The following is a 16,624-nucleotide window of genomic DNA, read 5'->3' on the forward strand; positions in this document are numbered from 1 at the left end:
GACAAGTATTCCTTTTCTTGTCCTATCCGCCGTCGTGTAGGCTTGGAATTGCGGGCTGGTGGCAACCACATGCATGCCGCGTTACAAGGAATCAGGTGCGTAAACAAATGAACTCCCGTATTAGATCTTCAATTACTGTATCTGAGACCGTGTGGTTTGCCCCCTAAACCACGCAACGCCTCGGGCCTCGCGCGATGAAGCCTCGGGGTGGTGGATGTGGAGAAGTGTCCATGGGGGTTGGTGCCTGCCAATTTTCTTTGAGAGAGAAAGAAGGCAACGGCAGGAACATTTTGCACTGCAATTTCCACTCAAGCAAACAGATAAAGAACTTGGTTATGAGTTAGATATGAGATCATGATATATCGACTGTATAAAAGAGAAACAGAGCGAGAGAGAGAGAGAGAGAAAAACAATGGATAAAGGGGTACCTCCCTCACACACATGAGATGGAGTGTGGCAGCTTTTTCTTTAGGATAAAGGAAGTGAAAGGCTGGTCCTCCTTACTGCACAAGGATGCTAATGGAGAAAATATACCAACACATGGGATCTAATTGAAAGACAAACACATTTTACTGACCGTTGCTTCGTTCAATTGGAATCATCATATGTTCAGTGTCCGCCAATTCACTATTCTACCAATTTAAGACAACCTTTTTGGCGTACATCACTGTTTGTAATTATGAATCCTGAAGTAAGTGTTGAAACACTGATCCTCTCGTGTGTGATTGCCATCCATCATGATCGATCTGTTAACAAGGTTCTCCTTCCTTTTGTGCCCACATTAGAGAGGAGCTGGTTCTTCATTTGTGTTTATAGGTAACACACTCTGCTACCATTTTGATTCGTGTTTGTTGACTCATTAATATGGAGGTTTAGCAAATTGATGTGTTCAAACAAGTATACTTAATTAAAATGGTCATATCTGCCAAGTCACACACAAAGATCGAGTTGTGCAGGGTTGAGTCCATCAAGCAGCACAAAAGGGGAACACCAAATTATGGGTTAATCATTCCAAGTAGGAAAGGCATTGAGGCTCAGCTTTTACTCCCACTTCATCATGTGTGCCATCATATGCATATTCGCTTGCCAACTAACACCTTTTGCACACCTGAATCCATACACTAATCAATCTTTTATTTCAATTGCCACACAGAAGAGAGAGAGAGAGAGAGAGAGATCCTCGTGCTATCTATTTACGTCGGTCCTATAGGTTGTGTCTCATCCCTGTGAATGCTCTCGTTGCGGAGAGAAAAGTTGGCGACTTGTCTAAAGGAGATTAGAAGGAAAGGAAGGATGTCAGGAGAAGCGATCTCAAAGGCCTTCGGATCGATGCAACCGTGTCTGGACTCCAATCCTCCTGCGGCAAAGAAGAAGAGGAATCTTCCGGGAACACCAGGCAAGCAAAAACAACACACCGGAATCGAACTTTACCCTTTTACTTTCGACCGTTAGTTCTTAGACGATCCTCTAACTGGCTTCCCAGTCTTTGCCGATCTTGATGACGAGCAGATCCTGAAGCTGAGGTGATCGCCTTGTCGCCGAAGACGCTCTTGGCCACCAACCGGTTCGTGTGCGAGATATGTGGGAAGGGCTTCCAACGCGACCAGAATCTCCAGCTCCACCGCCGCGGCCACAACCTGCCATGGAAGCTGAGGCAGAGGAGCAGCAAGGAGCCGAGGAAGCGGGTCTACGTGTGCCCCGAGCCCACCTGCATCCACCACAACCCTGCGAGGGCGCTCGGGGATCTGACGGGCATCAAGAAGCACTTCTGCAGGAAGCACGGCGAGAAGAAGTGGAAGTGCGACAAGTGCTCGAAGCGCTACGCGGTGCAGTCGGACTGGAAGGCGCACTCCAAGACCTGCGGCACCAGGGAGTACCGATGCGATTGCGGCACCCTTTTCTCCAGGTACACAATGATGCTCTCTCTCTCTCTCATCTCCCATGAGCAACCAAGCCGAGAGAAACATGGCAAGTAGTTGGTGCTCCTCCATGCTGATCTCCTCTTACATCATCTGGCTTTTAGGGTTAGAAAAGAACCGAGTGTTGTTGCTGTCGTCGTCGTTGTTTCTATCACTGACATGCGACCACCTAATATATCTATCTCGTTGTCTTGTGCGGTGAACAGAAGAGACAGCTTCATCACTCACAGAGCTTTCTGCGATGCCTTGGCCCAAGAAACCGCGAGAGTTACAGCAGCCTTCAACAACGTGGAGTCTAACATGCTGCAGCAGTTCCCAATGTCCCATATCAAGCCCAGCGTCGTCCATGGCGAAGCCGACCAAGAGGTCAAGCAGCGGCTTGCGTTGTGGATGGGACATAGATCTCGGACCACTGATCCCTTAGATAATAACACTGGCTTCGGTGACATGCATCAAGTCGGCCCCGTGAGCGCTGCTGCAACCTTGTATGGTGATCTCCTCAACTCGTCCTCCAACCTGCACCAACTGGATCAAAGCCAGTTGAGTTGGGTTTACGGCGAAAAGCTCCCATCATCATCGAACATGGGAGCCATAACAAGTGCCTCGTTACCAGCTACAAGCACAGTGACGGAAGCTGAGACCTCGCAGCCTCTTCTCGGAAGCCTGCCTGCGTTGTTTAGCTCTCAACAGCGTCATCTGATAGCAGTATCGGATACATCTGCCACAGCGTTGTTGCAGAAGGCTGCGCAGATTGGTGTGACTTCCAGTATCCCATTCACAGGGAGCTTCGAGTCACCGAAGGGCCAAAATGCCAACGTCCGCGACAGATTTGATGGACTATTCAGTTCAAGGAGCCAACCAAGCAACCTCGAGAACATTGTGCCTAATTTTGCAGTGTCGAACACGTTTGATGTGTACGCTGCAAGGCACGGAAGCCCGCGGAGGGATGATATTGGAGGCGAGACGAGAGATTTCTTGGGTGTGGGGGTGCACACACTGTCCCAGCCATCGATTAATGGATGGATCTGATATGATCATGAGCATATATGCACGCGAATCTGTTCGGGGGAGGGGGTGGGCAGGAAAGAACAAAAGTTAGAGAGGGAAACCCTTGAGATGTTTCCTGAGGGAGCATGAAAGGTGGTAAGGTAATGTGTGCTTTATGGGAGTTGGAGGAGGTGTGTAGAGAGAAAAAGGTGGTAAAGTAATGTGAGCTTTATGGGGAGTTGGAGATGTGTGTGTAGAGAGAAGCAGTGATTGTTCGAAGTGGTAGGAGATCCTTGCATATTCTTATGGACCCTAAAGTCACTCCATGAGATGCTGCTGCTTTTGTTTTGGAAAGAAAGTGGGCAACCAGCGCCTCCTTTTTATCTCTATTATTGCACTCCCATCTCTTTCAGGGTTGTTTTTCTTCTTCTTCTTCTTCTTCTTCTTCTTCTTCTTCTTCTTCTTCTTCTTCTTCTTCTTCTTTTAAGATGGTTCTGGGAATGCTTTGGTCTTTCATCTAATAAAACCTAATTCATCAGCTTTCCTGTTAGTCACTCGTCAACTGCAGCAAGGCCAATGCACGAACTATAATACCTACTTACCAAGTGTCGTTGACTTTTGAGGACAAAGAGCCTTTTTTCTTCACAACGAAGCCACTGGCCCATCTCAGTTGCAGTAAATTCAGCAATGACACAGCATGTGACAATTTCCATGGAAGAACTTAGACATCAAGTTAAAACCAACCAGTTTTACATATACCACTTTGTTTTTGATGATACACAGTGGATCAAAGATAGCAAACAAATGTTAGAGAAAGATGTTTGTAGTCGGGAGTACAAATCAAATGAAGAACAAGAGAAGATCCACTAAGTTTGCGTTTCTGCAAAAAGGTAGCCACAAAACCCTGTGTGGTGCTCAATGTTCCTGAAGCATGAATGTGTCCGAGAAGGTACTCTCCCCCTTGAGCTTTACAGAAGAAATGTCACATGAAGATGCGACGCAGCACGCAGCTAACGATCACCAAAGATGGACGGATGACCAACTATTCTGCGCAACAGCCGGTTTTCTTAGCAGCAGCTTGCACGTCGTCGTCGGCGCCGATGTTGATGGTCTGTCCCTTGGGCACAGCCGACGGATCATCACCGAGATCAAGCACCTTCTTGCTGACCACATGGTAGATCTGGGTCAGCACTTCGGTGAAGGCAGTCTCCACGTTCATGGACTCGAGGGCAGATGTCTCCATGAAGAAAGCCCTCTCCCGTTGAGCAAAGGCCTGTGCGTCCTCCACTGAGACGGCCCTTATGTGACGCAAGTCAGCCTTGTTGCCCAAGAGCATCATGACGGTGTTTGCATCCGTGTGGTTCTTGAGTTCCTTCATCCACCTCTCCACATTCTCAAAGGTTATATGTCGAGTTACGTCATAGACGACGAGGGCACCGGCAGCTCCTCTGTAGTATGCACTAGTGATTGCTCGATATCTATACGATCAAAGAAGAACAGGAGATAGCATATATCAATCTGCAATTACGGGAGTAAGCTAATCTCCTAATTACATCATGATATAGCAAGTCAGAACAAAAATTAGCTACAGGCATTAACAATAAGCATTCATCTTTACATTACAACCAAGCTAAACTAGCAGTGCACTTACTTGAAATTATAATTTGATTTAGAGAATAATATGCATTTCTCAGCATGTCAATAGGTCCAATCCAATGAAAATTGAGAGAGGATCAAGGAATCGTTCCACATTATTAAGTATTGAAAGGATCGATGATAAATTTTGGATTTGACCTACAACTTAATAAGTCTAAATATACGTTAATCTTGACTCAGACTCAATAGTTTTTTAATCTCAAAAATCACAACTGAAAAATAGTCTGACATCAGACTTACAGAGTTTAGTTTATCTGTAATTTATTTCACATTCAAAAGACTTAATCAAAGCTCCAAAGCCATAAAGAAATGCTAATTACCAACAATCTGCAACAAAAAGTGACATAGGTTTGGAATCTTACGTCAAAATCGATATGAATGTTGTTTCTTGCTAAGGTAGATAGTTTTTTATATTACTTGGACTATAATATCGAAGAGTCCTGCATCCTAGAAACGACAAGCATCTTATCATACCATGTAGCATCTTGAGATAGCAACAATACAACATTTTTTGAAACTACATGATGCATTACTTGGACTATAATATCCAATAGTCTGGCTAGCATTCTTGAAAGAAACTACAAGCATCTTAGCATACCATGTAACATCTTGAGATAGCAACAATGCAACATTCTTGAAACTACAGAGCATATATTACTTGGACTATAATATCCAATAGTCTAGCTAGCATTCTTGAAAGAAACTACAAGCATCTTACCATACCATGTAGCATCTTGAGATAGCAACAATACAACATTCTTGAAACTACATAGCATATTACTTGGACTATAATATCCAAGTTCTTGCATTCTTGAAACTACAAGCATCTTAACATACCATGTAGCATCTTGAGATAGCAACAATACAACATTCTTGAAACTACATAGCATATATTACTTGGACTATAATATCCAAGTTCTTGCATTCTTGAAACTACAAGCATCTTAACATGCCATGTAGCATCTTGAGATAGCAACAATGCAACATTCTTGAAACTACAGAGCATATATTAGTTGGACTATAATATCCAAGTTCTTGCATTCTTGAAACTACAAGCATCTTAACATACCATGTAGCATCTTGAGATAGCAACAATACAACATTACTGAAGGAGGGATCTCTTTTACCCCCCCCTTTTTTTTCCGGAAATGAACAAACACATGAGAAAAAGAGCAGGGGAAAATAGAAACAACATGATAGCATTAGATTGACATAGAATCATATGCACCTAAAAGATAATTAATGTATTCTAAACAAGCAATTAATTTGTTCTTTGAATTAAAATCGGATATCACCAACTATAAAAGAAAACAGAGGACAGAAGAGGAAGAAAACAGAGAAGAATTAGGGCACATGGAATGGACGGGCAATGATCGAGTCAACAAAGGGAGATGGAACCGAAGAGGCATTCTTTTGTTAGGTTGTGGTACGGGATCGGACCTTTCTTGGCCGGCGGTGTCCCAGATCTGGGCCTTGACGAGCTTCTCGTCGACACGGATGGTGCGGGTGGCGAACTCAACGCCGATGGTGGACTTGGACTCGGAGCTGAACTCGTTACGGGAGAAGCGGGAGAGCAAGTTCGTCTTCCCCACCCCGGAGTCTCCGATCAGCACCACCTTGAACAGGTAGTCGTAATCCTCGTCCGCCTTGTACGCCATTATCACTCTCCTCCTCCTCCCTCTCTCCTTGTATTAGTCCCACAGAATAGAAGAAGAAAGACGTCGTCGGGAGAGAGAATGGGAGGACGAGAAGAATGGATCGAGGGAGAGGAGAGAGCGAGAGGGAGGCCGGGGGACGCCGAGCTTGACGATGGAAGGGGATGGTTCGTTGGCTGGAAGTTGGAACGAGAGAGGGAGTTCTTTTGACGGGGTCTCTTCGGAAACGGTAGCTGACGTGGAAGGTCGTTAGGAGCTATAATTTTACATGTGTTTTCTTTCTTTCGGCCTTTTTATTCGCTACCCCTCAACCCACTCGTTCTATGATTGGATTAGAGACGTGGGTCCACAGATCACACGCGTAAGACGCGAATTCCTTTGTTTTCGAAGAAAAGTCATTTTCTTGTTTTACCCTCCCACATACCAGAGTCTTTATTGGATATAATTTAGGTGGGCCTCACGTAAGCTCCGACGACCTCAAGAAATCGGACCCGTTGAAAGCCGAAACACGGTGGGAACCTGGAACCGTCTCATTGGGGGCCCACAACAGCCTGGTCAACCAATAGCGCCACTCTTCGCTGTTGACCCAAACTCCCAGTCGGATGTCCACGTGGCATAAGTATCAAGCCTTACTATATATAGTATGAAATCTAAAACAAGCATGTTTGCAAGTCAGATTGGAAATAGCATATTTTATATTAACTATTTAAAAAAGATTTTCTAGCAGAAACAATTTTATTTCTGCATTATTTATTGGCATAATCTTAAGTTTTTTTTTTTCATTTCAACTGTAAAGATAGATAGCATCTTTCCAACTACACAGTAGTGTTTTAGGTTTTTTCAGCATTTGAAAGATGAAAAGAATATTTTCATTTCCTTTTTCTTACTAATCAAATTATTTTCATTTGCTTTTCAGAGAAAAAAAAAGAGAGTTAAAAATCATCTTAACTGAAGACATCAATCAGCATGACAACATGTGAGATGGGCTTAGACAACATCCCCTGCCTTTCTATTTCATGACAGATATCAGACACCAAATTAAAACATGTTTTTCTTTTAACAGTGTAAATAAAATAAATATACAGAAGCAAAGAGAAGAAGAATCAACACTATATATATATAACAAGCATCAAACAAAATTTTTAACAGCTATTACACCGAGAAGAAGCATCCGCTACTGTTGTTTACATATCAACATATGGCAAACACACTTGTCTATAACTGGACTTTGGTTCTGCCATGGAATCAAAGATGACAGACATTCTGTGCAGTTTGCAACATTAGCAGACTATATATTGTCTTTCTTGTCATCTTCAGCACTGACAGTTACCTTATGGCTACATGGAGCAATACTAATGGGCAATCCCCCTATAACAAGTGGATCATCCACCAAACCATCACTTGAGGAGTTGGTTCCCTGAGAATTATCTTTGTCTTCAGCTCCTGGTGACTGAACCTCTTTTAGCTTGTCGGACTCCTTCCTGCTCAGCACGCTCTTTAGACTCTTGGATGATTTGCTTATGAAGTTCTTCGGTGTCTGCAGCATACTACTGCCTTTGCCTGGGCTTTCTCTCTCGCTGATCTCAGAGTTGCATCTCTCCTCATCCAGCTTTGGCACTCCATTTTTTTCATCAAAACCGTCAGGCATTATGACTTTGATCGACGTCCGCTTCTCCCCGATCGGCCACAGGTTAGGTGGTGGTGGAGGAGGAGCAACCACCTCCTGACATTGTCGGGGGCTTCCTTTCCTGGGACTTCTATGGAATACAGAACTCAACTTGTGCAGGCCCTTTTTGATTATTTTAAGCCGGGGTTTCTTTCCATCTGCAGATTCTTCGTTACTACTAGAATCACTTTGTTGAGACCTGGATGATGATGATCGACTTGGGCTTTTAGTGGAGCCATTGTCCTCCCGATGGAGTCGAGTATCAGGGTATCGAGCACGCCCCTTTCGAGGCTCCCATTTTTGGGAGACATCGCTCCCAGGACGATGCACCCATAATCCTATCTTTTCTTGCCCTTTAATATTAATGGGCTCAAACTCATCAGCCATCTTATGATGATGATATTCTTTCGCGTTAAGTTTCTCAGCCTTTTCATCTGACCTGCTCGTCATTGGTTCCGTCGTCTTTGATATTATTTCTTCATCACCGAGATCTTTCTGCTCCTATAAAAAAAAGTTGGTGTTTCAAGCCAAGATAGATTATCAAGCTTTCTTATTATCCACAAGGGTTGTCAAACATTGCAGCTGGCTTACCTTCTGTAATTCCTCTTCCAGTACAGTAATCGCTAGGTGGATCCTTCCCATTTTGACATTTTGCAGTGACAGCCACATGTCATGCCTTTGTCCACCCCTCAGATCATTGATGTTCACAGAACAGTTTCTGCAAGGCACATGAAAACCAGACTAATTAAAATCTGAATGATCTTAGTAGACATCTAAAATAAACAGAGTCAACAAATAGAATCAACTTTTTAACTTGCATTATGTTTAACACAGTCAATGATAACACCCTTTTCTTTACTTGAAACAATTGATAGGATTCTCAAAAAAGAACAATAGGTCGAGACAAGTAAACATATCTTCTGAAGAACAAGACAGATTCATGCTCGTCTTCTAAAGACTGCTCAAGTTACATGTGGATGGTCCATGAACCTTAAATTATTTATCACTTTTAGACAAACAGATAACTGTGTGTTCTTTATGGGCAGCTGTGCTTTCATCTACGAGTAACTGATTAGCCAGACCTTTGAGCTCTCAAATAAATTAAAGAAACCCAGATTTTTCATGATTTTGCACATAAATAACATGTTTGAAATCTGAACGAACCCAAGAATGTCATCAAAAATGGTATCCTTATCACGAACTTGAAGAACGAGTACATTGGTTCCCTCCCATGAACTGATGGGGATCTTGAACTCCTCCAACCACTTTGGAAACAATGTTTTCCGTTGGATCTTTGTCTGGAATCTGTAAGGTCCAAGGTGTCCCTTTACATATGGATCAGAAAGTCCTGCAACATAGTTTTGGTAATAAATCAGAGACTTCGTTTCCATAATGACATCAGACATTTCTCTCCAAAGGAAAAAGATAAAAAGAAGCATACCATTAAAATCAGATGGTTTCATATCAGCCCCTTCTAACATCTCCAATTTTGCATATCCAATAGGAGGCTTCACATTGACAGTAAACCAACCTTCTAAAATTTTTAAAGAATATATAATTCAGAAAATCATTCAAAAGTAGAATAAAATAAGACAAGTCAGTTTTCAATTGCTGAATAGCATGAAAATGGAAAACAACAGGTTTTTTTTGTCCCTTAAAGATGCCATATCTTTTGACACTACAACCATGGTAAAGTAATCACTCTTCCAGTTAACATCTTGGTCTCCTCAAAGTTTGTAAACCACATGTTAATATTTAACCATTGAAGTTGCAAAACATAATATTCTCTATAATATGAATAGATAATCCAAAATAATATTCTTTACTTAGCAATTAAAGCTGGATAAATGCGATGATTTCTACTGTCATTTACCTTCAGGAGCCAAAACAAATTTCTCCACATCAATGACCAGCATGTTTGGCTGCAAGGAAATATAAATATTAGTTATATTTGGCAGATAAATTACTTGTAAAATATATAATAGGTATTATAATCAATACCTCCTCAAGGAATTTTATTTAGAAAAGAATGTTAAATCTTTTGATTTAACATAAAATAGATGTATGATATAAACCAATTTATAATTAATGAGACTAATACAATGATCTTTCTTTGTTTTTGAAGTTCTTCAAATCTTCTCTTCGTTTTTGAAGTAGCATATTACTAAAAATTTCTTTTTTGAGAAATGAACTATGGACGTTAGTCAATTGGTTGTTATTACTTCTCAAGGTAACTAACTACAAATTCTAACATAAATAAACATCAAGCATTCCTATATATAATATACTATCAAAACAATTTTTACCATCATATCTGTCCAGTTAGTTCTTTTCAAGATTTGACATATAAGTACACATCCACCTATTGTACTTGTATCCATATCCATCTTACAGGAGTTTTTATATTCACCAATCTATATTAATATATTTGTTATTTCTTGAGAAACGACTTCCTAGTTACTTTTTAGAAGAACAAGCTATATGTACGGAGGAAAAACAAAAAAGAACAGAGAAGACAGCTATGGAGAACCAACTTACTGACCTCAACCAATGTCTGCCCAAATGCAACATCGAGCAACTTATCCTAAAATCAAGCAAATGAAAATATTTAATTGAAAAAAATGTTCATTGGATCTGATACCTACTTAAAAGTGGAGTCAACCACTTGTTTCTTACTAGCCATCCTGAAATTCCAGGTAGTTCAGTAACATCAACTCCATGTCCAAATATTGGTTTTACTGTCATCTGAAAATATGGGGGCTCTGCAAAGCATAGCCTGACTCGTCCAATAAATGGCCATTGCCGAAGAAACTTTACTCCCACCAAAACCTACAAAAAGAAATTTATATATTTATGTCAAAATAGCCTCCATTAAAATTTGATAATAACCTATCAATTTGTTCTGTATTTTCTTTTACATTCTCGATTTGTTTCTTTTATTTCTCATTTACACGTCAGAAATCTGACATTGTTACTAGAATAAATAAAACAGAAGCTCATATAAAAGAGACAACCATCTGTCATTCAAATCCCAAAATCAATATTTCATTCGGATCCGTATTTTCTTGTGGAGATACTGCATCTGGAATTTCTTGTGTATTACAGCTCCATGAGCATAAAGAGAAGGAAGGAAAGGGGAGGGATGGGGTGTTGCTGCCAAAAAATATCATCAAAGACATCTCTGTGACATGTGAATTTGAATATCTAGAGAACATTTGGACTCTATTTTAGTTTCCTTGTCAAACAAACATCAGAAAAGTTATTTTTTCATGTGAAAACAAATTTTAAGAGAAACCAAGCACACCTTAAATGAATTTTGGAAATGCACTATGAGCAACACTTATCTGTGCAAGTGCAATGTTGCTTGCAGAGCAGGAGATAGATTTTCGTACCTTTCCCTCAACATGCATGCCTGTGATATGCATATTCGCTGTTATCCCAAATCCCAGTCTTTTCCTCAGCTGCACCGCAAGTTTTGCACTCATATCATCTGCTGAAAGAAAATTCATTCCCAACTCTAGAACCTGTATCACATAGCTAGAACACTAAATAATTATACATGATAAGTGGCATCTGGTATCTGTTGCAAAAGAAAGAGTATGGCATACCAAGTGATCATCATCTGATGATTCACGAAGAACCCTTGCATCTATAAACATAGGTGGGTTCCTACCCAAGTAAAGATGCTGCATAACGGCTTTCCGCTGCAAAAATACAAGGCATACAATTAAATATTAATATATATCACAGAAAACCTTTTATAAAAAAAAGTATGAGCCTATCACAAGACCAGCATTTCCAACAATAATTTTCACCATATGGAAACTTATCAACTGCCCAGTCTAGACAAGTAATTTATGCAGCAACTACATTCTAAAGATGCCCTCGAAGTTCATCATAAGAAGCTAAATGCATCACAATGATGATACTTTCTTGATAGTATCAACAATTACAGTAGAAGAAGTCATAGTTGTAAAGTCCATACAGCTGTCCAAGGCTTGAACTTATCCAGAAACCATGGTATGATAGGCAAGAGAAATTGCTGGGATGCAATTTGTTCCATGCATACAGGCCATATCTTCTCAATAGCATGATTTAACCACCTGACTGATTCTGCATCAGAGAGAAGCTGCCACACCAAAAATAAATAAAAATGATGATAATAGCACATAATTTGAGGTATGTGGAACTTTGGACTAAAATGCTATTAAGAACCAGAGAAAAACTATCAGTAAATGAGAACCAGCAGAACACAAAAGAAACGCATGTAATATTATGGCCGAGGAAACACAGTCCAAAGATCAAAATATGAGAGTATATCATGCATACTCTTCGCTGGTTGGCAAATTTTCTTTCCTCAAACTGCAGTCGCTTCTGCAATCTCAATGTATAGCGTTCATTTACCTGGAGTATAACAAAGAAATCGTGACACAAAATAAGCATGTATTAACATGATCGAACATATATAGCTTATACAGTCAAAACAGAGACTCTCAAAAGACAGAAAAACAAGAGTGTGAAATCAAGATCATAAACATGGGAATGAAAAGGTGAAAATACATAACATCCAAATAAATGGAAACAGAAACAAAAAAATAACAAATCAAGAAATTGATAAACCGGTGGCCTATGTTGGACCAGCAAAAGCAACCAAGCACACGATGCTGGATAACAAAACCAGCAATCAGTCCTTGGTTCCCATGGAACGACAAGACAATAGGTCATAATCAAACAAAGATTACTAAGCCAATGTGAGAACTCCTATAAAGTTTGGACATCATCTCCACTTGTGAGTTGTTTTGTTGAAACACAAGGACAGGAATAGTAGGAGAAGCAGGTAGGCTTTTTCATTTTTATGGAATTTTTTATATAGTCCATGATTTCATCCATAATTTTCACCCACTAACTCAGCTGACATTAACGATCAATACACCAAAAGTACCGAGAGGTCCAACCAAGGACCAGAGGCTTATGGGTGTGCAACCAGTAAGGCAATCTTCAGATGATGAATTGTTGGTAGTTACTATCTAAACCAAGCATATAGCTAACATTCTTTGCCTGGTAAACTTATTTCCAAGAATTTGCCTGTATGTCTTGATTGACTATCTTGGAAACAATGGCCAGAAGCAAGCCCAGATTTGCTCAAGAAACAATGGCCTCTGTTCCTGACTATCTTGGAACATACTGAGACCAATTTCTGAACTTCTTGATACCATGGCTTATGTTCCCCAGTAGTTCCAAGACTGTTGGCAAGGTATCATAACTTCAGTTCCACAATACCAAGTCAAAATGTCAATCAATGGGCAAAGTATCATAACACTTTGCATCAATGGGCAAACAAAAGAATCAAAATGCGAAACTTGTTGCATCTCTAGTATCAACTTTGACAAGACTGCAACTAAGAAGATCATATGATACGCTCACAAGGTAGTCCCTCAATGTCTTAAATCTAGCTTGCCCAGTTTGGATGTCACGTTCAACAGTCTATATCAATCATTAAATTCCATGTTACAAACAACATAGTTTACTTTTATTAATCATTATTTATGAAATTATCCCTTTCTTAAACTAACTTGAAGCGTAAGACGCCCACTGCAATCAACCACGATGGGATCCCACTCCAATATCTAATATTTTTAATGTAGACAATTTTCATTGTTTAGATATCAAGAACATGTCGTAGAATTTCATAAAGAATTCTTTAGCACATGGCATAAAATTAATTCACATAATACCAACTGCATTTCATACAACCGACCAACCCTAATCAGCCAATCGTTGCAAGTCTAACATCACAACAGAAAGTAAAAGAAGAAAAAAGGAGGAAACTTTCTTCCGAAATAAACACGAGGAATTAAAATCCAACACAGGAGGATCTAAGCACAATCAACGGTCAAATTTCTTGGTCTTCTTCTCACCTTGTAGAGATACAACAGTGCCACAAAGAAGACGACCGGGTGCCCCTTGCCCAACTGCACGAGAACCCAGAGCAGCAGCAGCACCAAGGCGATGTGATGCACGATCGTCACCTCCGTGATGTCCATCCTCCTCTTCCCGGTGTTGTGCGATTCGGGGTCCGCGGGCCCAACTCAGGCATCCGCAAGCACCCGATCCGGCTTACTAAACCCCGTGGCGGTATCTCAAATCGGTGGGTTTTGCGGGGAGGATACGGAATTCGGTGGGTTCCGCGGGGGCGAACAGAAGCACACACAGCAGAAGGGTAGAGAGTCGAAGAGCGAGCGAGAGCGAGAGCGAAAGCGAGAGAGAGAGAGAGGATAACGCTTAACGGCCCCTCGAAGCGTGAGTACATTGACCTTAAACCGAACCGTCGAATAGACGACGGGGACGACGCTTGGAGCGTTCCTCCTGGTCACGACTTACGTGACGACTCGCGGATGCGCCGCGCATCAGACGGCGCATCGCCCTCCGTCGTGAGTGGGTCCCGCGCGGGCGTTGCATTCCATGGGCGGAGAGAGCGTCACAGGACGCGTATCGCACGGCAGATTCAGCGAACGTGGCAGGTGAGAGGGCCTTCCTCGCTTGTCGGCAGTGTCGCGACGTGGAGGACAGGCCATCGCTGTGGCCTCGGCCGTCTGATCTCCATCAGAGGGCCGGGTGAAGGGGATTGACAACCGGTCCAAACTGGAGGGCTTTAGGTGGGCTCTATTATTTTGGTCGCATCAGAAGACACGTTACAGTCGAGATGATTGACCATAGAATAATGGTTTAATGCTCGTAATCGCCTATGGCAAGGAAGGAAGCACGTCCGTCTGCATCGCTGTCGCGAGTACCAAATGATTCAAGGGTGAGACAGCTACGGATGACGGCTGCGACGAAGGGGAAGCGAGACGAGCAAACGGAAGGTGATCGATCATCCATGAGAGTCAGTTATTAGACCGATTGGGCTAATAGGCCATGCGCATTATGGGCCTTTTTGGGCTTTAAGGCAGGCTAAATTATGGTTCTTCGCATGTGGCATACGTTAAGGATATATATCCACTAATTTAGTTGATAAAAAAATTTATAATATATTATAAAAATAATATATATGTAATATAATATAATATATTTCATTAATCGAGTCCCTCGTGTGGCTCTTAGTAAGTCAAGTACCAATAAAATAAGGTAATGACACTTTCCATGTGAATTTTTACCCAATCAATTTTAATACGATGAATATTCACCCTGACTATATACAATTAAGGGCTACTATTCTTATGAATACAAGCCTTTTTCAGATCTAGCAAGCTTTCTTATATTATTTTATTTTTACGTAGGTATTTACTAACTTGAACATTAGAAGAGTATCATTGTGTATATTCTTAGTACAAGTTTGACAGAAAATGCTCAAGTTATTACTCCTTGTCGGAGAATTCAACTTGAAACTTACGTCGATACAATTACATTAGACTAACTCAAAATTTAAGCTTGACTTCATAAAAAAAAGTGTGCTAAATCAAGTCGACTCTATATGAAGTCGATGAAAAAAAATCAACATTACCATTAATATATATATATATATATATATTCCATAAAATATCAATGTTAGTATTTTTTACATTACTTTAAATATTAAAAAAAAGTTTGGAGTTAATTTTCTCCTCTATTACATTACTATAGCTGTATATCCTTTCCCTATTTTATCAACTGGAGGTGGGTCTTTGACAGTACTTGCCAAATAACCATCTTTTCTCTTACAAAATAAATTTGATTCTTAAATTCTTACCTAATGAACCTAAGCTGCTTCTTTGTTAATTTAAATCTAAAATACTAATTTAATTCTCAAACTTAATGAGGCTCAAATACTAATTTAAATCTTCCCATAGAGCTATCAATTAGCATGGAGAGATATAATATAGGACATATGTTTATCTTATCCGATCCAAATTGTCCACAGTCCAGTATCTTTTCAATAAACAAAATGTATATATAATTCAGGATGATTTCATCGAATTATTAAATGAATTATGGTTTACAAAAGAATGCATATGATACTTTGGTTTTAGCAAAATGTGGTTGGAATTGGATTGATGGCATAAAAATGATGAAGAGAGGAGAAGCAAAGGTCATTGGTATCAGTCAGAAACACTAAACACACATTGAGACCTTTGCCACTATAAAACATAAGTGATGCCAAATTCCCATTTAATCAGATTGTTCCCTTTCTGATTTGCATAAGAATAAAATTATTGGTTGAATTGTAGGAAAAGAAAGAGAAAACATCTTTTTTTTCTTTTCTCCTTTTTTGTTTCAATACAAAAGTAAATATATAGATAACTTGATCAAACAAAGCACTACATCATTGCAAGTGATTTAACTATTTTAATGCAAGAGATTGGTTTAGCTAATAATAAGCACACAGATATCAAAGCAATCTAATTGATATCTCCCTTCTATCTCTACCATATTCTCGCTCACAATACCCAAGTCCTCAACTCAACACAGACCATGACTACACCTTCCATTTAACATCATAGATTGGAGAAGGTGAGGATTGGCCTCACTGTATCACAGATTCATAGGCAACCAGCTATCACTACTGTGAAACCGAGCTTTACGAGAGACAGAAGCGAAGAGGACAATAAGCAAAGCAACAGCAGATGAATCTGCACAAGGATCGGACACTGCAGACTGCCGGAATCTTTGCAGTCAGATCCATGGAGGAATGCGCATCCTGGTCGTATCAGCTTGCACCATCACTGCCGAACTTGAGATCAGTGCTTCGTCGACCCTCCGGCATT

General features: G+C 40.6%; 3 protein-coding genes across 3 annotated transcripts; 1 reads left to right on the forward strand and 2 right to left on the reverse strand.

Annotated features, from left to right (window-relative positions):
• Positions 1-907: 907 nt before the first annotated feature.
• Positions 908-3,291, forward strand: LOC135617221 (zinc finger protein MAGPIE-like). The gene is made up of 3 exons (XM_065117231.1): positions 908-1,396; positions 1,510-1,906; positions 2,126-3,291. Exons 1-3 carry the CDS (start codon positions 1,231-1,233, stop codon positions 2,946-2,948), a joined length of 1,386 nt encoding a protein of 461 aa, XP_064973303.1. The 5' UTR covers positions 908-1,230; the 3' UTR covers positions 2,949-3,291.
• A 398-nt stretch (positions 3,292-3,689) lies between these two features.
• On the reverse strand, positions 3,690-6,382 carry LOC135617222 (ras-related protein RABA1f-like). Its single transcript, XM_065117232.1, has 2 exons — positions 6,003-6,382; positions 3,690-4,384 (listed from the first exon to the last, which is right to left on the reverse strand). Exons 1-2 carry the CDS (start codon positions 6,218-6,220, stop codon positions 3,949-3,951), a joined length of 654 nt encoding a protein of 217 aa, XP_064973304.1. The 5' UTR covers positions 6,221-6,382; the 3' UTR covers positions 3,690-3,948.
• Positions 6,383-7,309: 927 nt separating this feature from the next.
• On the reverse strand, positions 7,310-14,195 carry LOC103991683 (C2 domain-containing protein At1g53590). Its single transcript, XM_009411208.3, has 12 exons — positions 13,802-14,195; positions 12,213-12,287; positions 11,869-12,012; positions 11,492-11,587; positions 11,276-11,407; positions 10,560-10,712; positions 10,426-10,467; positions 9,757-9,805; positions 9,325-9,417; positions 9,048-9,231; positions 8,475-8,601; positions 7,310-8,384 (listed from the first exon to the last, which is right to left on the reverse strand). The coding sequence occupies exons 1-12, from the start codon at positions 13,925-13,927 to the stop codon at positions 7,506-7,508; spliced, it is 2,100 nt and encodes a 699-aa protein (XP_009409483.2). The 5' UTR covers positions 13,928-14,195; the 3' UTR covers positions 7,310-7,505.
• Positions 14,196-16,624: the final 2,429 nt, after the last annotated feature.

Source organism: Musa acuminata, chromosome BXJ2-7 (genome assembly GCF_036884655.1).
Source record: "Musa acuminata AAA Group cultivar baxijiao chromosome BXJ2-7, Cavendish_Baxijiao_AAA, whole genome shotgun sequence".
NCBI lineage: Eukaryota > Viridiplantae > Streptophyta > Magnoliopsida > Zingiberales > Musaceae > Musa > Musa acuminata.